Below are 25,245 nucleotides of genomic sequence, written 5' to 3' on the forward strand. Positions count from 1 at the left end.
CTTAGCCCCTGCAGGGAAATTTTGACTAAATAAATGGGTAAGCTCCAAATGTGTTCTTGTTCTGCTCTTCTGCTCTCTTAAAAACAAAAACAATAACAAATAAAACAAAACAAAACAACAACAAAAAACCCATGCCCCTGAATTTATACAGTGCTGCAAGGTTTTCTTTGAGCCCAAAAGGAGCCCCACCCGGCTCCTTTTGGGCTCAGGCAGTCAGGGATTTCCCCACCCTTTGTTAAAGGGCCAGAAACAGGTGGCAGGAAGCCAGGCAGGGGGCTGTTGTTGAAATTTTTGTCTTCTCTGAAATCTTTGTCTCCGAGAAAGGCAGGATTACACTTTTTTCTTTCAGATGGAGTTGGTGTAGTGTATTCTTGGTTATCAAAATACTCATAGTTTGGGGACTTTGAAATGGTAAATATTCATGGTGTGTAAAAAAGCATGATACATAACTACGATCTTAATTACATTAAAATGCTTACTTTTGTAGATACACACATGGGACCTAGAAGTCAAACTGTAAACTGCTTGTGATTATGGATGACTTTGTTCTTTGCTTCTTGTGTTTTTCAACTTCCTTTTATGCACATGTTAACTTTTAAAAAATAAATTTTTTAAAACCTTAAAAAAAAAAAAAAATGCTGGCTCCGAGAGTCCCGTTCAGTCTGTCACAATGCGGCTGACCAAATGAATTCTCTCAAGAAATCTAAGTTCTCCTGTATATGAAAGCTCCAATTTGTCCCTTTTCAAACAGGTTTTTAACTTTTATGTATATATTATTTGAGGCAGTGTATTCCTATCACCTTGGTCAAGAAATGTTTTAAAATTAGAAACAAGGCCTGGAACCTGATGTTGTTCCCAAACACCTCTCTATACGTTGCTCATAAGAAGACATTTATACTCCCGGCTATCCTGTGGGAGTCACTATCAGTCGGCTTAGAAGGGTTCAGAGTCTCCAGATAAAACAAGTTTGTTGACATGAGTATACGGAGATGAATGATAACAATCTAACACACCCTGGTTTTGGTCTCTCCTCCAAGAAAGAGAAGTTCATTTAGAAAAATATTTTGGAAGAACTGAAATCTGAACAGGCTTTTTTGGCAACAAAAGTTCGTATTTCCCCACCGTTCATAGTTTAGACTGGGACATAATGCACTGAGAAATCCATTGGTAAATGGGCATTATGTTTTTCTGATGACAGCAGCTTTCACAGGGAAGATTCAGACCTGAAGTGGAAGTCTTCCCGGAGCTTCCTTGTGCTGGGAAGAGAAGGTCATTTTGATCAAGGTCAAAAACAGAGTCAGATCAGCAGTTTAGGGTCTTTGTACCCATCAGCAGCCAAGCAGCTGCTGACAAGGAGCCCATGCTCTCCAGATTGTTATGTCTCTGTCTGTGTTGTTTCAGGCAAGAGTTTGGTTCAGATCAATGTCCAGATCTGACAAGGGAAGTGTACCTCCAGGACATCCACTGTGTGGGCTCACTCTGCAAGCTCTACTTTAGGGAGCTGCCCAACCCCCTCCTGACTTATGAGCTCTATGAGAAATTCACGGTGAGTGTTTGGATTTCCATTATGGTTATTGGGTGGGACTCCTGGATGGGCCAAGGAGAATTTCAACACTAAAATAACAATAATAAAACTCACCAGATGGTTGACATTATCTTAATCAGGTAATGGAAGTAGGTTGCTATAGTGAGGAAAGTAAGGTAGTGGATCCATTGGCTAAATTTTTCCTTTCTTAGATTTTCAGAATCGTGTTTATTTGTTTCAAGAGCTGGATTAGAATTATCTCTGTGTTACTTAACCGAATGCTCCTCATTGTATAAGGGAAAGCTAAACAGCAGAGGTGTGAAATGACTGGCCCCAGGTCACACAGCAGGACAGGAACCTAAGACTCCAGATGTACCTCTACTGCTAGTTCATTTTCATAAAGCTTCTCCTTCTGTAATTCTTTTGGGGCCTGGAGAATGAGGTGGGCAGGTAGAGAAGGGAGAGAGAACAAACCTAAGTCAAGGGAGAGATCAGAAGGCTGGAAAGAGGAAAGAATCTGGGAAATGCAGCCAAGAGGAAGAACAGGCTGAGGCCGTGAGTTGAACTGGTGGAGGGTGGATGGGCAGGACAACTTACCAGCAGCTCTGTGGTCACCAAATAGGGGCATCTGTGGGAAAAGTAGAAAGAATAAATGCTTACAGGATGTCTGTAGAGATAGCATTAAAAATGGGCTTGAATATTTGGCTGCTGGGGTGGAGGTGCAGAGTAGATGGAGAGATGGGTTCAGCCGAGATTGAGGTTCACCTAATAAGGGGGGTGAGGAAGATGAGGGTGTATGCAAGAGAGTGATAGAAATAGTTGACCATGGAATTTTGTCTGGATAAGAGGGGAAGTAAGGCCATAAGGCAGTGAGTAACAGTTAAAAAATATTATTGGGGGCGCCTGGGTGGCTCAGTGGGTTGAGGCCTCTGCTTTCGGCTCAGGTCATGGTCTCAGGGTCCTGGGATCGAGCCCCACATCGGGCTCTCTGCTCAGCAGGGAGCCTGCTTCCTCCTCTCTCTGCCTGCCTCTCTGCCTACTTGTGATCTCTGTCTGTCAAATAAATAAATAAAATCTTTAAAAAATATATATATATATATTATTGATGGATTATTCATCCCAATAAGGGCAATAGACTGTTGGAGTGGGGTGGTCAGAGGGGATGTTTGCAATTAAGATTATGGAGGAGTTGCAATTACTGATAAGGACAAGATCTAGGCTCTAAAATGGGAAGCAGTCTTTCTCATGGCTCCCGTAATAAACTTATTTTGAGCATAGAGAAGGTTCTTCAGTTCCAAACGATATAGGAATAAGTGGATGCATTTTAAAAGTTGGGTTTGGACCATTAACATATACTTAAGAGTTTTCAGTAATAGAGGGAAACACTCATAATGATGACTGGAAAAGAACAGATGCATAATTGTATATTAAAACATGACTAAAGAGAAAGATGTTCAAAAGATTAATAGCCATTTGTTTCAATGATGAGATTATAGTTTTTACTGCTTCTTTAAGACTTTAACTTTCCATATCTCATCTACTAAATGTACATTAATTTTTTAATGAAAAAAATTAGGCCAAAACAAAAAACTTGGGCCTAGAGGTTGACTACTGGAGAAGCCAACATATATCAGCTGATACGAAGTGTCAGGGGTTTGTGGACCCTTAGAGATCTAATGTGACCTCGAGATCTAAGGCTGAAGGCAAATGAGCCTCCACTCTGAGTGGCGAGGTCAAAAATAATGGTAGCCTCTAACAACTGAAACTACTGAGGAGTCTTTCCTGGGAACCAGGAGGAAAAGTTATGGGTCTCATGTGAGTCTGCCAGAGTATAATCTGTGATTATTTCCTCATTTTAAAAGTAATTGTATTTGGTAAAAGACAGATGGAAAATGGAGGAAAGGTAGAAAGGAACCCTTTGTCTCCTCTCTTAAAGACCAAAGACAGCTATGGTTAATATGTGGGTATTTCTTTCACTCTTTTGTTCTTCGCATAGTGTTTTTGGTATATTTTGTTTTCCCAAGTCAAAATAGAATTTTATTGCAAAAATGAAAGCAATACAGAAAAGTGTAAAGGAGAAAGTATAAATTGCTGGAAACTCCACACCCCAAACGTATCTGCTGGTAACATTTCAGGAGACATTCCTTTCTCTCATTTCAGGAGACATCTCTCCCTTTCTCTCTCTCTCTTTCTCCCTCTCCCGTTTCCTTTCTCAATACTATAAATCACTGCTTTCGGATGTTAACTCAACAATGTGGCCATCTTTCCATTGCTGACAAATAGAGAAACACAATTTTTACAGAGTATTTTCTCATATGCACAGTGAATTTCTGAAGCCAGTTTCCTACTGATGGACATTTTGACTTTTTGTTTCTCAAAACTTGGCTTTTATAAAACAATGTGATGATAAATATTTTTGTACATATATCTTTATCCTTTTCTTTGTTTGTATCTTTAGGAAAAAACCATAGATTTAGATTTATTGAGTAAAAAACTCTTGTTTAAAATGTTATGTTGCCAAATTGTTCTCCAGAGAGATAAGAATGGTCTTTTCCCAGCAGCCTCACCAATACTTGATATTTCTAATTTGTTAAATTATTATTTTTGTTTTATTTTGTGCATAAGACTTTATTGTCTTTTTCTACATAGTTTTAATCCTCTTATCAGTATAATAGTACATCTTAGAATATGATAGAATAGGATATCATCATGTTAAAGAACAGAATGAGTCTAATTTATTTTAACTAAATTTCACTTTATGATAGCTGGGGGTAGATAAGAATTCTTATCTGGAAACTTCAGAAATATGTTTTTTTCTTAAGTCTTGCTTATAGGCTCAGAGCGAACCCCATATTTATCTCTTCCCACTTTTGTTCCTTAACATGCTAATCGTTCTGTCCTCCCACAGCAACAGAATATTAAAGCAACATTATTTTCAACTTGTCATCAGATTTCCAGGAAATCTAACATGGTATTCACACTAAAAAAATAAAATAAAGAATATTTTGCTGTATAACTGACTTCTACATAAGTAGGACCTAGTGAAGTTATCTACACTGAAAATATATCATTTAATTGATTTCTTTGATCACAATAACAAATTATAATATAAGCAAACCTTCTTTGGGAGTATGGATATAGCTCTGTTAACGTCACATATTCTTAAAATGATTTATTTAAACCCGCTTGCACCGCTAAATTAGAATACTATCTCAGTGAAATAATAAAACTAGAAAAATATTAATGGAATAATGAGTTTATTTATTGAGTGCTTACTATATGATAAACATTAAAATATTATTTCATTTACTCTTCAGAATAACTCTATAAAGTAGGTTTTACAGTTTCTTACAAATGAGTGAATTATAGATGAGGCTCAGAGACACTCTTGCCTGGGTTTGTACAGCTAGTAAATGGAAGGAAAGATTGAATATTCTGTCTCAAAACTATGACACTATTGTAAAATAGAGTTAACAACTCCTAAGTAGGCCCAGGTGGTCAGTAACTTAATATGAGATAAAGAAAGCATCCCAGGCTAACAAAGAATTCAATCAATGGTATTAGCAAAATTGACTAACTATTGGGAAAGGAGGAAAGTCAAGTTACATTCTTACCATTTAGCAGATTTCAGGTGAAAGCTTTTTAACAAAAGCAAAAGGCAAAAGATCACCAGAGGCAAATGTAACAAACTAAACTACATATAATTTTTTTTCTTTCTTTTTTTTTTTTTTAAAGATTTTATCTATTTATTTGGCAGACAGAGATCACAAGTAGACAGAGAGACAGGAGGAAGCAGGCTCCCTGCTGACCAAAGAGCCTGATGCAGGGCTTGATCCCAAGACCCTGAGATCATGACCTGAGTCGAAGGCAGAGGCTTAACCCTCTGAGCCACCCAGGCGCCCCTAATTTTTTTTTCTATAAAAAACACATTAACAAAATTAAGAGGCAGGAGCACCAGGGTGGCTCAGTTGTTAAGCATCTGCCTTCCACTCAGGTCATGATCCCAAGGTCCTGGGATGTAGCCCCAGTTAGGGCTCCCTGCTCAATGGGAAGCCTGCTTCTCCCTCTCCCATTCCCCTTGCTTGTGTTCCTTCTCTCGCTGTATCTCTCTTTGTCCAAAATAAATAAATAAATAAATAAATAAGTAAAATTAAAAGGCAAATGATCAACTATAAAAAAAAGATAAAAGCACCACATAACAAAAACCACTTGCTAAACAAATGAGCAAAGAGCATCAATGAACAATTCGTTGAACAAATCAGTGAAGAAATATAGTTTTTAAAAAATTATAAATGCACCCAAAACTGATGTAACATTGTGTATAACTATACTTCAGTTAAAAAAAAAGTCAGATAGGTAAATAGATTTTTGTTTCTTAGATTTTATTTGTTTATTTGAGAGAGAGAGAGAGAGAGATCTTGTGAGAGAGAGAGAGAGACAGAGCACAAGCAGCGGGGAGGAGTAGAGGGAGAAACAGGCTCCCCGCTGAGCAAGGAGCCCCATGAGGTACTCCTTCCCAGTACTCTGGGATCATGATCTCAGCCAAAGGCCAATGCCTAACTGACTGAGCCACCCAGCCACCATAGATAGACAGTTTTAAAATGTAGGAAAAAAATTTTAATTAAAAAAAAGTATAAATGTATTAGAAAATATATTTGCATATTAAATAAGTAGTTTTTTGACATTAGTATTTCATGCTGGCAATCCTGTGGTGACACTGGGTCTTTAGGGTGTTTTGTTGTTATCTTTTTAAGATTTTAATTTCAAGTAATCTCTACACCCAACATGGGATTTGAACTCACAACCCCTAAATCAAGAGTTGCATGCTCTACTGACTGAACTAGCAGGTGCCCCTCTATGGTTTTCTATGTTGGAAAGTGTGAATTAGCTGGACAGCTCAGAAAGTCATTTGGAATTACTACTGAGAATCCTAAAGTGCTCTTATTTTTTAAATATAGTAACTATTTCTAGGACCACATTCTACGATAACAATCAGATATGTCCACAAGTAATGGACTTCTAAATGCTTCATTGCAATAGTATAATACCAAAATGTGGGAGTATCTATGTGTCTAACAATAAGGGGTAAGTTAAATAAATGCTGTTATTTTTGATCCTGGGTAGCCATGAAAAGTCACATTTTTGAAGAGTATTTATCGGCCACAATATAAAGTTAAACGGCAGAAAGCAGTATATGCAACTGACTAGGAAACAATGCGTGTTCATATTTGGTGTTGGGAAGTCAGGAAGATTGCCTCTTGTATGCTGCACACGTGAGGAGGTTAAGAGTAGTTATGTCTGGCTGGCAGGATAACAAGTGATTGTTAATTACTTCATATTTCATATTATAATTTTGAGTACACATATTAGTTTCCTGTAGCTGATGTAATAAATCACCACAAACTTAGTGGCTTAAACAAAAAAAATTTCTTCTCTCCCAGTTCAAGAGCCCAGATTGGGGGTGGGGGGTGCTGGGGCGGGGCATGGCCTGGAAGTGCTCACCTCTTCCAGCTTCCAGTAGGTGCCAGCACTCCTATCTCTGCCTCTGTGATGGCCTTTTCCTCTCCTCTTCTGTCTGTGTCAGAGCTCCCTCTGCCTCCCTCTTATAAGGATAGCTGTGATTGCATTTAGGGCCCATTGGGTTAATCCAGGATCATCTCATCTCAAAACCTTTAACTGAATTACATCTGCAAAGACTTCTTTCCTAAGTAAAGTAAGGTGGATAGGTTCCGGAGATTTGGACCTGATATCTTTGAGAGCAACTCTTCAGCCTACTGTATTACATTTTATTTTATCAAGTAAAAAGTTCATTTTAGGAAAAATTCAGTTTTGGTCCTATTGATTGATTCAGTTGGAATCATTACACCCAAGAGGAAAATTAGGATTCTGGATTTTTAGAGAAGGCAATTTAGAGAGGTGTTTAATTTTAGAGTGAGTTCATATTGAAATAACTTCTTTGTGGATCAGTCTTCCTCATTTAACTGTAAGCTTCCTGAGCACAGAAACAGTGTTCATTTTGTTCCTTGTTGTGTTTCCTTTCCCTGCTCTCCAGATGCTGGAAGATGTTTACCTAGTGAGCCTTTGCTGACAGGTTTGTGGACCCACACACAGAATTTGAAATGTCCCTTGGGGTAGGGTGGGCTACTAGTGTGTGGCACAAGGTAAAAGCAGGTTGGCTGGGAGCTCAAGAGAGCTGCAGGGGTGGGCAGCAGCCAGCTGCTCTTTGTTTGCCTTGGACTCCCCCAGCTTTAATGCTAAAAGTCCTGTGCCCCAGGAAACCCCTAATCTCTGGCAAACCAGGATGGTGGGAAATTGCAGATGGACCAGGTCCCGTAATTCAAGCAGGGGCGCAGGGCTACAAGAGCACCTGACTCCTGGGGTGCCACAGGGACCAGGTTCCATCACTCACCACTGACGAAAGCCAAAGGCAGAGATGTGAGTGGTGGTGAAACAAGACAGGAATGTATTTCAGTGAGGCCAACACTGGGGAGACAGAGGACTAGCGTCTCCAAGACCACCTCCAAAGCCCTGAAGATGCTTTCCAGGTTTATATAAGGAAAACTGGGGGCAAAGGTGGGTGGGTACATGCAGGTGGGCTGTGAAGGTCCAACAGATCTTTGTCTCAGGGTCAGTCACATGGGGTCTTGCTGGTTCAGAGCGGTCCTTATGGCTTGAGGGGTAAGTTCATTCCCCTCAGGGGATGCTTTGCCCACAGGGTCTTTTGCCCGAGTTAAGAGATAAGCCAGAAAGAACTTAATCAACTGAAAGTTTGAGACCAGATGGAAGTAGTTGAAGTTCTCTGTCACAGTCGGGCTTGTACCACGTGTGTGACAAAGTTGGAAAGGTCTAAGGACTATCTGGAAGGACACACACAGGTTGCCTCTGGAGACAACCCCTAAAGGTCTACAGTAGGCAGAAGACTGACTTTCTTCTGTGTATTCCTTTGAATGCTTTTGTTTTTTTAATAATGGGCATTAGACTTAAAATGCCCATTTTAAATAATGGGCATTAGACTTTTTAGTCTAATAGTTTAAAATAATTGGCTAAGTTGTAGCTGGGGCGCAACTGAAAAGGAGAGGTGTGGGTTGTTTTTCTCCCTTGGTGACAGGGCTGCCGAGGCAGCAGGACTTGAGCTCTGAAGGTGACAGCAGCATTCAGGTGAACAGATAAAACAAGAGGAAGGGGCCACCAGAAGGAACAAGAGTCCAGTCTTGGACCAAGTCCTCAAAGGGCAGGAAGCCGGTCTTATTGATACTGATTGTAAGAGAATGAATAGTCACAGATTTGTCCTAGGTCTTTTAAGATTTAACTCATAGCCAGATTAGCTTGGCAAAAGTTGAGTGAAATTCTCTTCAAGGCAAAAAATTGGGGTAGGCAAAGCTTCAACTCCCCTCCCCCAATTCCCTGATGATAGGTTCAGCCAACCTAATGGGGGAACAGAGAGGGAAAAATGAGTTTGTAGGACTGGACGCCTCCAGGAGAAATTACGGGGATCCAGAGGGCTTCTGAATAGGAAGGGGAGAGGCTGTGAACAATGAAATAAACAAGAATCCCAAATGGGACCTGCAGGCATCAGGGGGAGGACCCGCCCAGCCTCTCAGAACAAAGATGACTAACAGCTTCCTAAAATATCAAAGAAACTTTCCATGAGGGCTCTTAAATTGACCTGCACCTTTATTCCCCAGACACATTTTTTGAAAATGGGGGGCACTGTACAAAGTTTGCTGAGAGGAAGAGAGGCTTCCCACCCTTCCCCCTTTGCAGAATAGAATGCAGGAGGGTCCACATATTCCATAGCCCCTCCTTCCTTGGGAGCTTCTCTCTGCTGGCTCCCCTTATGAGTTCCTCAGAAAGGAAGCAGGGGTGTCCGGGTTCCTACTCCAGGCCCCATTCTTGTTCATACCCTCTATCTCCTCCATAGCTCCAAAATGGAGGGTTGCAACAGAGATCACGCTTATGCTGGTTCTAGTCTCAGGCTTGCACCCCGACCTGAAGACTGGGACACTGTGACCCTCCCAGTGCCTCATTTCTCCCACCAATGCTTAGGAAACAAAAACTCAAATTTTTCCATGTGGAGAATTTTGATAGCATTTTAAAAAAATCAGTTGGTGCCTGTGTATGTTTTATTTCAATTAAATTAAAAGGGGAGGAGAGAGAAGAAAGGTTTAAAAAAAGGGGGGGTGGACAGAGCCCTGGCACGATGTCCCACTTAGATGGAGTATAACAAAGCTGACAAATATGAAGGGAGTGCTCTGTGGGTGCCAGGCACTCAGAGTGCTAGGACTCATCACACCCCTGCACCTGCAGAGCTTACGTCTAGTGTAGGAGACTGACAATAAGCAATAGACCTAATCACTAAGTACGGGCTATAGTCTCTCGGTAATGGTGGCGTGCGCTGTGGGAAACAATGGAGACAAGTCAGGGAATTGGGAAGTCTAGGCTTGGGTGACACTCAGGACGTCTTCTCTAAGCTAGAGCAGAATAGACACTGCACGTGTGGCCTAGAATAGGGCCGGGCATAACAGAGTGCCCAAGTCAAGTTCCTTCTTTTCTGTGCCTAAGAATTCTCACTACCGAGAGTATGAGCTTCAGCCTTTGCACATAAGCCAAAGATGACAGCTGAAGTCTGAGCAGAGGTAAACTATATGAGAAAACCATACCACACTTAGGATTTTCTTTCTGGTTGAAATGGAGAGGGCAGTATTTCTCAAAGTACAGAATGTATTTCCCAATTTGACTTTGCCTTATGTACAAAATGTAAAGCAAGTTTCTGGCACTGGGAGGAAATTCAAGACTGTGTAAGTCACATCTGCTTGTGAATTCAGGGCCATTAAGGATTGACATGAGCTCAGGAGCTCTCTTTAAAATGTGTCTTGATCTAGGTGGGGTTACAACAGTATGTGCTTATGAAAGAATTCATGGGGCTACGGCTTAAGATTGGTATATTTTTACTGTCTGTAAAGTATACCTCAATAAACAAAGAAAGATGTGATTACCATTTTCCTTGGACCTAGGTACTGCTCCCACACTGGCAGTTTGTGAGCCCTCGGCCACTGCACTGGAAGGGGCCCCCTTGAGCCTGGGCACAGGCAGGACAATTTCTCAGGACAGGACTCCAGACATCTGCCCAGGAACATCTACACTGTGCGGACGTTCTGGGCAAGTCTGTGCTCACACTGCCTTTGCGAATGCCCTTGGCTCTCCCTGAAGACCCTGGGCAGGCGGGAGTGATGCAGGCTGGCTGGGTCCTCGGGCCCAGAGTGGGGGAGTCCCACAGGACCAGTCAAGAAGGTCCTTGGCTTGTCACAGGATGGAAATCAAATGCAAGCCAAGAAGAAGTGAGAGTAGAGTTTGTTGAAGACAGGGAGAGAGTAGATATGGACAGAGAATTTTCTGGAAGACTCAGAAAGGAGAGAAGACTGACTCTCATTTTTGCTTGGGGCCTGAGGTTTTTGTTGAGGTGTGGTGCACGTGTTCTCTCAGTAATCCGGGAATTAAAGACTCTGTAAGTCACTTATGCCCTGGTGCTGGGGGTCTTAATGAGTCAGTGGTCATGGCAACTGGTCATGACAACCCCCCCCATCATTCCTTAGATTCATCCATTGTGCTGGAGATCATTAACTTCTCTTGCTTTGCAAGGCGGACATAATGTTTTCTGTTCTATAACGTCTGTGTAAGGTGAGGGGTGTCGGTCCTAGCAAGAACAGAAGCAGGAAAAGGAGCAAAGAGTTAAAACAAACAAACAAACAAAAAACAACAGCTTTTTTTCGTGGGATCCCTTTGGTTTCTCTGTCTCAGGAGAACAAATACCCACACAGGAAACAACCAGAGAGCATGTCCAGGTGAGACCATCAGGTCTAGGGCACAAAGTTCTTACCCTGCTGAGAAGGCTCGTCTTCCCTCCTTCCTCACATCAGCATCTATGACAGTGGATGAGGCACTGAGTAGTGAGGTCACAGAATTGTGTCAGGCCAGACAGGAAGTGGCTGTTTGCACCCAATAAGACAGCTGGCTGAGTCAACATAGAGACACCCTGTTATCCCCGTCCGTCTCTCCCTGTCTCTGTCTCTTCCTCTCTCCCAGTGTGAACCTCTGTCACTCTCTCTACCACACCACACACCCAAGATTCTACACCTTTATCAGATACCTAACAACCTTCTGAGGCTACACAGAGACCCAAGCAATCCACACGCCCCCGTGTGCACTCACTGTTAGACACTTCGTATCACGAACCCTTGGATTTTAGTCGTTGGTTTTTTAGTAGAAAAGCATGCCTCTTGGAAGGATGATCTCTAGGCTTGGTTGGGAGGCTGGAGTACCAGAAGCCTAAATAAAGCCAGGAGACCAAGTGGGCGTCCATCCTCTCTCAAGCACTCACTGGGCTGCTTCACGTTCTTCTCCACAGGAGGCCGTGTCGCATTGCCCGGAAGAAGGCCAACTGGCCCGAATCCAAAATGTTATCCAGGAGCTTCCCCCATCCCATTATAGGTAAGAATTTTTGGTAAAAGATGTCTGCAGCCTCTCAAGGTGGTATAATACCAGAGATGCGGGCTGGTGTCATAAGAGCGAGCAAGTTTAGTGGACAGTGACTTTCCTGTGGCATTTTGAGGTGGGTGAACAGGTCAACTTTTATCAGAGTGCATTGGTGCCTGCCCAGGGACATTGGCAGGAAGGGGCGGCCCATGTCCTTTTCACTTGTGGGGCCCCCCTTAGAGTCTCACAGGAAGTCATTATGATCACACGAGCCAGCCTCACTGGCTGTGATATTCTAGGTTCTTACCCAGATTCAAAGCATAAACACATCTGTGGGATCCAGGAGGGTCTTTAAATAGGGTTTGGCTGTAGCTCTTGAGCTTCTGGCTGACAATCTGTTTGCTCCTCAGTACCATCCCCCACATCATCCCATCCTTCCATTTTGTTCTCCAGTTTAGCCCCTCATCTTACCACCTTTCCCAGGGTTCTCTAAGCATCTTTTATAAGGGGGTAGATTTTGATGTGGTATAAGGAAGAAATTCCTACTAACAGATGTCATTCGTCCATGAGATGAGCTCTCTAACTAACAAGAACCAAGTTACCTGTAGCTGGGAGAATTCCAGAAAGAGAAGAGTTAAGAGGCGGTTATAAGATAGTGCGGTGGCAATGGTGGCCTGGATAAAACGAGGCCCAGGGAGCTGTCTCTGGCTCTCCAGGGGCCTCGGCTGACTTCTGACAAAACCATTCCCCTTCTCCACCCTGAGCCAGCATGCCTAGGGCCAAGAAGATTATTTCCATCAATCTTGATACCTTCCTGATATTCCTCCAAAATTCACGAGATAGAAATATTTAGAATCTTTTAAATCCAAACTTAGAAATTATCTCCAGATGTTGGGCTTTACATAGGCACTAAAGTTTCTTACTTTGCTTTTAAAAAAAAAAAAATGAACTGTTACAGGACCTTGGAATACCTGATTCGACACCTGGCCCACATTGCCTCCTTCAGCAACAAGACCAACATGCATGCCAGGAACCTTGCCCTGGTGTGGGCACCAAACCTGCTCAGGTAACCCCTATACCCTCACCTTCTCACCACCCCTGTGAGCTCAAAGCAGCCACCGACTGAAATGAAGCCCCTTGAAGACAAAGCTGTAGCAAGTGGTCATTTGTAACACTTGTAAGTTAAGAAGATTGTAATAGCCTGAGCTCTTTGTCTGCCATCCTGGAAACTCTGGGTTCCAAAGGCATTTTCTGGCTACAACCAGCATGTGGCTAAAGTTACGGGTTTGTGTGTTATAATTTCTTGAAAAGGCCTTTCTTGTCTTGAGGGCTCATTGGCTTTTGTTGGTTTTGGCGGAGTCACCATGTCAGAGGACTTCATAAATGATGACCTGACCCACAGAACAATTGGGTGGTGGGGGGAGGGAATGGAAGGAGATCCCATGAAGAAAAAAAAAGCAATTCCTGTATATTCACAAATATAGTGTTTGTAATCTAGCAATGTATGGTCCCTGGTAACTGTTGTCAAATTTGTTCAGTGTGTTTGGCATCACAGCCTTTGGGGAGTCCTTTTCATAGGTCTTAAATAGTTAAAACATTCTAGAGATTAACAAACTGTATACATTTAGGAAATGAAGCTTGTACAAAAGGCCCACTGGCTCCCCCTGACTGCTTTCCATTGGGGGGCAGACTCACTCACTGAATGTGTTTCATCCACGATTTAGGTCAAAAGAAATCGAAGCCACTGGGTGCAATGGAGATGCGGCTTTCCTTGCAGTTCGGGTCCAGCAGGTGGTGATTGAGTTCATCCTGAATCACGTGGATCAAATCTTTAACAACGGCACACCTGCGTCTTTGGAGCACAACGGTAATGGCTTCTTCTGGCATACTCTGCACCAGGCCATCCTTCTTCCTTGCCTTAGTCATGGGGCCCAAGAAGAAGTTAGGGCGGCCTTGCTTCTAGTCCTGAACTTTGGCTGTGTGCGTGTGGGCTGACTACTCCATGTGTCAGCGTCTGGGGATCATGCACGTGTGTACATTGGTCTTAGTGCACCAAGATGTGTTCATGGGTGGCTGTGGTGTTTCTGAGCAGTTGCATGCATGACCTAGCCCTTGAACGGAGAGTTCTGTGCTGGAATAATCTATTGGTTTTAGTGAGTTATTAAACTCTCTGGGTTGTTATCAGCAGGTAACATTCTTCCCTCACCTTTACTTTCCTGATGGGATTTCAGAAGACCCTTATGTCTTCATCTTGGGTGTTATGAGTGGGTTAAGAGGCAATATGGCTGTATGCACATGTATATGCAGAATGGTTCTCTTCACAAGCATTTCTTGAGTGCTTACTTTGTTCTACCACGCACCAGGCACTAGGCATACAAAAATGAGTGTGTATCTGTAGGTGTGCATATGCAGAGACTGGTCAGCACTGAAACCGTCTGTGGCCATGTTGGTGAGAAAGATACAGCTAATGGAGGCTGGATGTGAGAAGATGCAAGACTGTGGTTCCCAGTAGCTCTCGTAATGATCTAATGAACATGCTAGGAGTGAACTGGTTTCTGTTGCTGGAACTCTTGTAAGCTTGATTTGTCTAAATCAACTATCCGGCTGGTCAGGAAGCCTCGTAACTACAACTTGTGTGAGTTTTCCAGCATTAGCATATGTCACAATCCCCTGGGGGGCTGTTCAAACACAGATTACCGGACCTTATCCCCAGAACTTGTGATTCGGTGTGTCTGGGATGCTTCTGAGAATTTGTATTTCTGATGTGTTTTCAGGTGGTGTTGCTGCTGCTGGCCAGGGCCCACACTTGGGGAACCAGTGGTCTATGAGAACCCTATCTGCCAAATATTTGGGTTAGCTGATTAAAGCATTCTTTTCTCGTTTAGCTAATGTAGTGGGGAAAAATGAACATAACCATCAGAATAATCAATTGCAGCTAACATCCAATTTTGATTCCTGGTATATGTGCTCCCACCCCGACCCTGTCCTCTATGTGGTTTATAACCTTACTTTGAGAACATTTTTTATTGAAATAAAATTCACATAGCATAAAATTCACCATTTTAATCATTTTAAAATATACAGTTCGGTGGCTTTTAGTATTCACGGAATTGTGCAACCATCACCACCAATCTAATTTCAGAACATTGCATCACTCCAGAAAGAAACCCCATACACACGAAGCAGTCTCTGCACATTTCACCCTTCCCCCGAGACCCTGGCAACCACAAAGCTACTTTCTATTTCTAGGGATTTGCCTCCTCTGGACATTTTATGTAAATGGAATCATACAACATGTGGTCTTTTGTGACTGACTTCTTTCACTTAGCACATGTTCTCTGAGGTTGACCCACATTGTTACATATGTCAGTGTTTCCTCCCTTTTTACAGATGAATAATATATCTTCTGTTGTATGCCTGTACTACATTTTGTTTACCCATTTGTCAGTTGATGGCCATTTGGGTTGTTTCTACTTTTTGGTTATTATGAATAATGCTGCTGTGAATACAAGTTTTTGTGTGAACACATGTTTTCGATTCTCTTGGTTATATACTGAGGAGTGGCTAACGTTTCGTTTATCTTTATTTTAACTCTCCCACTAGAGAGAGAGTTTTTATCGTAAGCTATAGAAATCCTTTTTGAAGGTAGGTGAGAGGGTGCGTTCATTCATTCATCCTTTTGAATCAACCAGTAAGTTACTGGGGACTTATTCCATGCCAGGAACGATGGCAGGCGCTCCCCATACATCATCTCATTGGCTTATCACAAGAAGTTGTCACGGACCTTATTTTATATGGGAAGAACCAGAGGACCAGAAAAGCTTAGTAACTGCCCCAAGTCGTACAACTAGTAATTTTGAGACTGACAATGGAACCTAATTTTTCAGCCCATGGCTCTTTCCTCAGCTCTATGCTGCCTTTATGAAGAGGAAAAAAAAAAAAAGAAAAAAAGAAAAATAGACCAGTAAACCATTGTGAAGAACTAATGACTTTTGGGAACTGTTCTTCCCGAAAGCAAATCCTATTTGTGACAGTTAGTGTTAAAGCCGTTCCTGATTCTAACCTGAAAATGCCTGCTCTCTTTGTGACCATTGCCTTGATCATCTCTTATACTGTATACGGAAATCTAGTTGCCTCGTAAGCCTTTAACTCTTGATGGCCTCTAATGCTTATTATTCAATGCATTTCATTTAAATGTTGTCATGAACTCGAATTAACTTTGGTAAGATAGCACAGTTAATGTTTACACAAAATGGAAGAAGCCATACCCTCTGGAATTTTAAATTTGGGATTAGGGTTCTGTTTCAAATTGGAAAGATTTTAGTAGTCACAGAATCCAATACTTTTGTTTAATGAATAAGAGCAAGGAGGCAAGAGAGATTGTGATGTACCCAAGATTTATTAAGACATAAATATGCATCGAGCAACTTCTAAGTGCCAGGCACTAGTCCACACACTGGGGACCATCAGTGTACAAAATGGCAATGATCCTGCCCTGCAGAAAGCTATGGTCTAGTTGGGAAGGAAGGCAAATAAATACATTATCACTTTGAAGACAAGAAATAGCATGCAGAAAATACAGCAGGTTAGTGCAATGGTCAATGATTTGGTGGTGTTACTTTGGTACAGAGTGGCCATGATCTCTGAAGAAGTGATCTTTGATCTGAGACCTTATGATAAGAGGGTCTGAGGGATGAATGTTCCAAACACAGAGAACAGAGATTTAAAAATCTCTGAAGTGGACAGGGGATCCATACAGAAAGTAGGCCAGTGTGGCTAGAGACAGTGGGGTCTCCAAAGTGGGGTGCCCCACCCTAGGGGGCACCAAAGACCAAGGTACCAAGCCATAGATGTTGGAAGAAACTATTAGCATTTCTTTCTCATTTCTTTCTATTGTATATTTTGTAATTTCTATGATTTTTTATGTTTTCTGTTATAAATAACACTAATATGGTGACATATATATAGAATTTATAATGAGAGTATACAATCAAAAATTTTTACTGTATATTTTTGTAGCCCACTGGATCAGTGGGCAAAGAGGAGAGGGAAACCTGATGGAAGGTCCTTGTAGGTCAAGCTAAGAGTTTGGTTTGTTCTCAGTGCCATGGGAGATTATCTGAGGATTTTGAGCAGGGAGTACAGGGTCTGAGCATTCTGACAATGGTATGAAGGAGAGATGGAAAGGCAGCAAGCCTGGAAGCAGGGAGACTAGTGAAGGAGCAATGGCCAAAATCAGGTGGGCAATCATGGTGGCCTGGGCTAGCATGTTAGCAGTAGACAGAAGGAAGGTAGCTGGATTTGGGATGCATTTTGGAGGTAAGAGTCGTAGGACTTGCTTATAGTCTGGATGTGGGAGGAGATTGTGCATCACAAAAAAAAAAAAAAAAAAAAGGAATGAATGAAAAGAACTCCTCCAGATTTTGGCTGGATGGTCCATGGTGCCATTGACTGACATGGCAAAGATGGGAGGGGGTAGCAGTTTAGCACAAGCTCTGTGATGAAATGATAAGTTAGAGATGCTTGTGAAACATCAGAGCAGAGACAGTGAGCAGGCCTTAGGACACTGCGGCCTGAAACTAGGGGTAGGTGCTAAACCAGCTGAGGTCTCCTGACCTGCAGTGTAGGTTCTTCCCATTAATCCGGTTGCTCCCAGAGTGACTGAATTTTTTAAGTAAATAAATAATTAACAAATCATAAATAATCTAGAATGCAAATATTAAGAGAATATAGAATTTAAATATTTTAACCTCCTTGGGGTTAAGTTGGAAAACTGTGCTAATGTTGGAAACTTTACTGAAAAGAAGTTTTTAGGATCACGGATTTACTTAATTGCAGTCCCATGGAATGACTGCCATGCTCTCCTGCCTGGAAGAACCCCAGTATTGCACACCGTCTCTGTTTCCACAAGGCCCTTGTTCAGTGGTTTTACTTCCCTCCTCCCAGAAAAGGTCATGCTCTGCAAAGAGGAATAGTCCTGCCAAGGTGCTTTCTGAAAATTAGGTGGGTCCTATACCGAAAAAGATTGATTCTCAGTTGGTCCAAGTTATCTTTGAGTCTCTTGACACCTTCTAAAGTTGCAGAAAACTGGCAAGGTTGCCAAAGACTACACAGAGGCCAACTTGGACCTCCCTTTCTTTTACTTAGATCAAGGTTTCTCAGTCTTGGCACTAATGATATTTTTGTGCTATGTAGTACTTTTTTGGTTTTTTGTTTGTTTGTGTTTGTGGTTGGGTTTTTTTTTTTCCTTTTTTATTTTTCCATACTGGACATCCCCGTTTTGTGCTCATAGCCCACCAGTGAGGAGGTTGGTTCAGGGCTGCCCGCTCCTCTGGCATGGGTCCACTATGAGAGGCCCACAGAGGAGGGCCTGCCATTAGTGCCTGCCCATGTGCTAGTACCTGGTAGTTCTTGCTGTGGGGCCGTGCTATGCATTGTAGGATGGTTAGCAGCGTCCTTGGCCTCTACCCGCTAGATGCCAGTAGTACTCCCACACATGCTTATGACAACCAAAAATGTCTCCAGACATTGCTAAATGTCCCTGGGAAAGAGGTGGGGGCTGCATAATTGCCCCAAGTTGAGAACAAATGACTTGGAGAAAAGAGATGACCCTGGACACCATTGATCTATCATCATCACTTCTATTTCTTTAAACAAAAAAATAAAAACAAAAACAAAAAATAAACAAACTCTACCCCCCACAAACCATGGATAGAAAAGATTAGTTTGCATACATTTAAAACCGCTGAGTAGTGAGTAAAAAGCAAGCTATCTTTTAGGGAATAGTAGGGGCTATAAAATGTCTTTTCACTGTAGGAATATAAACCTTCCTGATCTAGGGAAAGTATAGGCTCCCACATTAAATCACCTTGGAGTGTGGGTTCTGCAGCTACAGAGAGCAAGAAAGGTCCCCTGCCTTGTTTTAGGCTGGTGAGGTCATGTCTATGGCCCGACGTACATTCCCACCTGGCTAAAGTCCTAGGCAGCTGAGGGTTGTCAGGGGGAGGGAGGAATGGAGAGGGTGGTTGGGTTATGGGCATTGGGGAGGGTATGTGCTACGGTGAGTGCTGTGAAGTGTGTAAGCCTGGCAATTAACAGACCTGTACCCCTGGGGCAAATAATACATTATACGTCAATTAAAAAAAATTTTTTTTAATGTTTAAGTAAAAAACAAAACAAAACAAGAAAGTACTAGGCAATAAATGTTCAATAAATGTTTGTCCTATGAAGGAAGGAAGGGAGCAAGCAAGCAGGATCCCTCTCTGAAAGGTACAAGTGCAGGTTTCCTCCTGAAGCCCTACATGTCTGCTGGCTGGCTGGCCATGAGGTTGTCAGTTTCCTATGTGCAACCTCTGCCCCCAATCCCAAAGCCCCCAGAAGCCTCCTGTCAGGGGATCAGGAATGGAGGCACCGTGGGTGCGGAATCTGGCTACACCTGATGCACAGGCCTCCTTCCACGACTGAGCTCTTTTCTCTTTTGTACAGAAAACCCGCCCATCACAAAGAGCCTGACCTTGCCAGCCCTCTCCTTGCCCATGAAGCTGGTGAGCCTGGAGGAAGCTCAGGCCAGGAGCCTGGCTACTAACCATCCTGCTCGGAAGGAAAGGAGGGAGAATAGCTTGCCTGAAATTGTCCCTCCCATGGGCACCCTCTTCCACACTGTTCTTGAGTTACCAGACAACAAGTAAGCAGCGTTCTCGTAAATTCTGGGGAACATTTGGGTGGAGGGGGAAAGAGGAAGTAGTTATATAGTCTCAAGGTCACAATGGCAGCATGGGTTGGGGGTACGGGCTGGGTCGGGGTATGAGGGAACATCTCCGAAGAGAAGGGAGCTGCCTCCACAGCTCTCTCCCACTGGTGATTAATGTCTTCCCTCTCTGCCCCCAAGTTATCAAGACCAGCTCTCCCACCGGAGATCCCTAAGTACCATGATGGGGGTGGGGCCAGAGGGGTCAAGAGTTATGACTAAAATCCCTTACTCCTTCATTTACACAAAACAGTCTTGACATTTTTGGAAGGAAGTTTGCTATCAACAACTTGGTCCCCTCCCCCCATCCTCCACCTCCAGGTGACATTATAAAAGCCATAGAGATGAATGGAGCATAATCTGACAAGTAGTGCCACTCTAGACTGAGAGCTCTGGGCAGGTGGCGCTTGGGGACATATTTGTCTGGCTTCTGTTCCTCTGTCCATACCTGTCAGAGCCCTCCTGCCCCTCCAAAACCAAACCAAACATCAATTTTATTCATAGGATATTTTCTTTCTTCATTGCTTCCTCTGTTGGAACCCTGATCTCCACACTGCCCCTTTCCCTTCTCAGCTTCACACCGCGCTCTAAAAAGCTGGCAGTGATTGAAGCAGCAGTCCCAAACTCTAGGCAGACAGTAGGTAGAGGGGCTAAAAGGCAACCTTTTCATGGGAGACTGTCATCCTCAATGTTTAGTCATCAAGGTATGAAAAAAGGCACCTCAGTCTTCTTGTCAGCATGATCCCCAAGATGGTGGGGCTGTTTCCCTTTGGGGAGAGAGGAGTGATGCCACTTTACCCAGCAGGAGGGGTGTCTGTCACAGTGCATTATGGGAATGGCACACCTAGACCTCACCTGGCGAGAAACCCCTCCATTTCCTGAAGTACATGGATCATGTTCTCTCTAGACTGAGCCCCATTACTTCACTCCCTAAATCCCTAGAGAATAAGACTTATACCCAGGGATCAGGAAGAAGAGTACCCCAGGGAGACCATCAAGTGTGTTTTCTCTGTGCCTTCACCACACATGTGGTGCACCCCAACGTACGCAAGCCTATAAAATACATCCCAGGCCAAGTGCTTGGAAAAAAACTGGGCCAGATTCAAAAGAAACCACCAAGCATTGCAGGTCTATCTCTGATTGATTGTGAAAACATGCTGAGCTTGAGATCTGGATGTTCTATGAAAACCCTGTGGAGGAAAGGACCTTTATGGAACCCACAGACTGAGGGTTTCATTCTGGAACTTCATATGAAGTCTGATAGCTGGGCGAGCCAGAGCAGGGCAGGGCCTCTAGGGTGACCTCTGGTAGCTCCAGGCTCCCCTGACCCAGTCTAGCACTCTCCTTTTCTTGCCTCCTGCTGAGGCAGCCTGGCAAGAGGCATCAGGGAAACAAGAGTGAAGCCCTAATTATCCCCTGCTTTTCTCTGCAGTGATGTCCCACCACACCCAGCAGCCTGACTCTCCCAGGCCAGACTCTTTCCCACATCACTTTCTTATCCACCCCTTTTTCAGTCCATGGAAGTCTTCGCCAGCCCGTCCCTCCCTATGGATGACCAAGCAGGATGTCCAAAGTGCAGGGGGCATAACAGCACTGAGTTCTTTGGTCTTAAACTCCTGCAAAAAATAGGTGTCTTTCGAAGCCCAGGACTGTGGTGCTTACGAGAATTCCTACCAAAATTCCCAGAACCGTGTGCTTGCTTGTGACCTCCGAATCTCCTGCCCATCCTGCCTCTGTCTGCCCTCATGCCTGCCTTTAAAAGCACAACTTTGCCCCTTCCCCTGAGGAATATGAAAGCCCAGCTTGGTCGTCCAAGGCAACCCCAAACAGGGTGAGACTCGGGCTCAGACTGAATTTTAGAGAGGAATTTCCTGAAATGCCAGAGCCATTCATAACCAAGAACATGACTGGGGTATTCCTTCTCAATTTAAAGGTCCCACTGAAATGACCAGTCACCGAACTAACCCTTTATTATGGCTTGGCTCTTTTAGAAGAAAGCTCTCCAGTAAATCAAAGAAGTGGAAATCGATATTTAACCTGGGACGTTCTGGATCAGACTCCAAATCAAAGCTGAGTAGAAATGGGAGTGTATTTGTGAGAGGACAGAGGCTCTCAGGTAAGAATCACTAGCAGTTTTATGAGATATATGTTTTATTTGAAAAACTGTTCAATCGACCTCCCGCATAGGGAAAAACCCAGTTCTTCCCTACTGTTTCTTTCCCATGTGTCTCCTTACTACCTACACAGACTACCTCACTTCTGACACTCCTGGTCACCAAATGTATGGAGGTTTTTCCTCACAGCAAGCAATTCTTTGCTACACCACTGGGTGGTCTACAACTTAGCTCAATTCTGACACTGTCGATCCAGAGACCGCACCAGGTCCCACGGGTTAAGGGCTCCTTCCCACAAGACTGCCCCCACCTACACATTCACACACTTCAGGGGCCAGTCACAAGCCTAGTTGTTACCTGTGCTCCTGACCAACCAGCTGTAGATGGGAAGTTCTAAAGACCCCCTCATTGGGTTCTTTGCTAGAACAGCTCACAGAACCTAGGGAAACCCTTCATTATGTTGACCAGTTTATTGAAGGATATGCTGAAGGACACAGATGTACAGCCAGTGGAAGAGATATATGAGGTGAGGTCTGCAAGAGGCCTGAGCCCAGGAACTTCTGTCTCCTCCACAGAGTTGGGGTGCATCACCCTCCTGGTGAGGATATATACTTATCTGGAGACTCTCTGAACCCCATACCATTGGGATTTTATGGAAGCTTGTCACATAGGCATAATCAATCATAAACTCCATTTTCAGCCCTTCTCCCTTCTCAAGAGAATAGGGGGTAAGGCTGAAAATTCCAAGTTTGCAATCATGGCTTGGTCTTTCTGGTGACCAGCCTCCATCCAGGAGCCCACCCACTAATGGACTCATTAGAACAAAGGACACTCCAATTACCCAGGAGGTTACAAGGGTTTTAGCAGCCCTGTCTCTTTAAACGGGGACAGAGACCAATAGATTTTCTCTTTTACAAGTATTTATTTATCATATACATATGTATATCGTAAATATATATGATATATATCATATGTATATATGTGATAAATAAATTTTTATAAAATGGAAAATACATTTAATACTCTTTTAATATATATATAAGTATATATATATTTATTTTCCCCCCCTAATTCTGCTTCTTGGGTGGGCTTTGGTTTGATCATGTGAAACTCACTAGACCTGAAACATAAACTGAAAGATTAACTTAGGGAGTCTTTTTTTTAAAAAAAAAAATTTAGATTTACAAAAAAAAAGTTGCAGAAATAGTACACAGAGAACCCTTGTAGCCTTCACACAGCTGCTTTTGATGTTCACCATAATACAACGATCCAAGCAAAAAAATTAACATCAATATACTATTAAATAATTTACAGACCTTATTCATAATTGACCAATTGTCCAACTATTATCCTTTTTCAGGTACAGGAATGCACACTGCATTCAATTGTCATGCCTCCTTCATCTCCTCTAGTCTAGGACATTTCCTCAGTGTTACTGACCATGACACTTGGGAAGAGTGTGGCCATTTATTTTGTAGATAGTATTTCAGCTTCGGTTTGTCTGCCTTTTTTTCATGATTCAGTTGTGGTGATGAATGTGCCTGTCTCAGCATGTCGTATCAGGAGGCACACGATGGCAATATCTTATTGCTTGTGATGTTAACTTTGATTACTTGCTTAAAGTGCTTGTCCATGTAAAGTTACTATTTTTTCCTTTCTAATTAACAAGTATATTGTGGGAGATATTTTGAGACTATGAAAATATCCTGTTTCTCATCCCTGAATTTGAGCATCCATCATTGGTTCTTGTCTGCAAAAGTTATTGCTGTTATTTTTTTTAAGATTTTATTTATTTATTTGACACAGAGAGAGAGAGAATACAAGCAATGGGAGCAGCAGAGGGAGAGGGAGAAGCAGGCTCTCTGCTGAGCAGGGAGCCTGACTCAGGGCTCAATCCCAGGACCCTGGGATCCTGACCTGAGCCAAAGGCAGACACTTAACTGACTGAGCCACCCAAGCACCCCAAAAGTTATTACTGTTATTGTAACAGTTAGTACTATGGTGTTTGCCAAATGGCCATTTTCTGTTTCCATCATGCCTTCTACATTGATTAATTAAACTCTGCTATAAGGAAGATCTGTCTCTTCTCCCCCATGACTCATGCTGGGGTTATAATTTTTAAATACAACTGTTGCCTTGTGGGAATGATATCTAAGTAATGAATGGGAATGAGTGCAGCAAGGAACTGAAGGAATCACAGTACAATAAGGAATATAACCAATCCAGCTGAATACTGTCATAAAGGGAAGTCCAAAGAAATCTGTCACAATGACCTTTAGTGTGATAGACTGAAAGTCTGATTTTTTTTAAATGGGGGCCAATAGTTATGAAAACAAGTTGTAAAAGTTAAATGTACAAATGCAATGAGCAAACCTTGATTTGAGTCCTTTGAGAAAGGGCTACAAATGATAATTTGGGGGACAGATAAGTTATTAGATGTTGTTACAGAATTATAAATTTTCATAGGGTTCTAATGGTTCTTAGGAGGCATATGACAAGTTTGAATTATTTAAGTATTTGTTATTATTTTTTAATATTTTGTTTATTTATTTGAGAGAGAGAGAGAGCACAAGCAGGGTGAGGGGCAGAGGAAGAAGCAGGCTTCCTGACGAGCGAGGAGCCCGATGTAGGGTTTGAACCCAGAACCCTGGGATCATGACCCAGGCCAAAGTCAGAGCCACCAGGTGCCAACTGAGCCACCCAGGTGCCCCCAAGGTTGAAGTATTGTAAAGAGGAGTGTCAAAATATTGAAACTCACTTTCATATGATTCAGCAAAATTTAAGCGAGTAAGTAGAGAAACAGAGAAAGCAAGTATATGGCAAATGTCAACTTGAGTAGTAAGTTTAGAGATCTTCAGACTTTCTGAATGTTTGAAGTTTTTTTGTTTTTTGAAGATTTTATTTTGAGAGAGAGGGAGGGAGTGAACACATGAGTGGGGGAGAGGGAGAGGGAGAGGATCTCAAGCAAACACAGGGTACCATCCCATGATCATGACCTGAGTGGAAACCAAAAGTTCAACTCTTTTTTTTTTTTTTTTTCCTGACAGACAGAGATCACAAGTAGGCAGAGATAGAGAGCGGGGAAGCAGGCTCCCTGCTAAGCGGAGAGCCCGGTGGGGCTCGATCCTAGGACCCTGAGATCATATCCTGAGCTGAAGGCAGAGGCTTTAACCACTGAGCCACCCAGGCACCCCACAAGAGTCCAACTCTTAACCGACTGTACCACCCAGGTGGCCCTGAAGTTTTTAGTAATAAAGATTTTGGGGGGAAATGAATGCTTATAGGAAAAATGATTGAAAATATTTTGAAGGACTTTCCATGAAGCCAGTGGTAACTGTATGCCAAAGACAGATGTTCGAAATCTTCACATTTGGGGTGCCTGGGTG

The 25,245-nt window shown here is 42.8% G+C and overlaps 1 protein-coding gene across 1 annotated transcript in view; it reads left to right on the top strand.

Annotated features, from left to right (window-relative positions):
* The window catches only part of ARHGAP31 (Rho GTPase activating protein 31), a 112,601-nt gene that overhangs the window by 63,885 nt on the left and 23,471 nt on the right, over positions 1 to 25,245 (top strand). Inside the window, exons 3-8 of the mRNA XM_032852288.1 lie at positions 1,402 to 1,546; positions 11,931 to 12,013; positions 12,957 to 13,064; positions 13,723 to 13,865; positions 19,484 to 19,682; positions 21,737 to 21,861. Of these exons, the coding sequence (XP_032708179.1) occupies positions 1,402 to 1,546; positions 11,931 to 12,013; positions 12,957 to 13,064; positions 13,723 to 13,865; positions 19,484 to 19,682; positions 21,737 to 21,861 (803 nt within the window). The remainder of the gene's footprint in view (positions 1 to 1,401; positions 1,547 to 11,930; positions 12,014 to 12,956; positions 13,065 to 13,722; positions 13,866 to 19,483; positions 19,683 to 21,736; positions 21,862 to 25,245) is intronic.

The sequence above is a fragment of the Lontra canadensis genome, unplaced genomic scaffold (genome assembly GCF_010015895.1).
Source record: "Lontra canadensis isolate GAN:19392208 unplaced genomic scaffold, GSC_riverotter_1.0 scaffold6, whole genome shotgun sequence".
Classification (NCBI taxonomy): Eukaryota; Metazoa; Chordata; class Mammalia; order Carnivora; family Mustelidae; genus Lontra; species Lontra canadensis.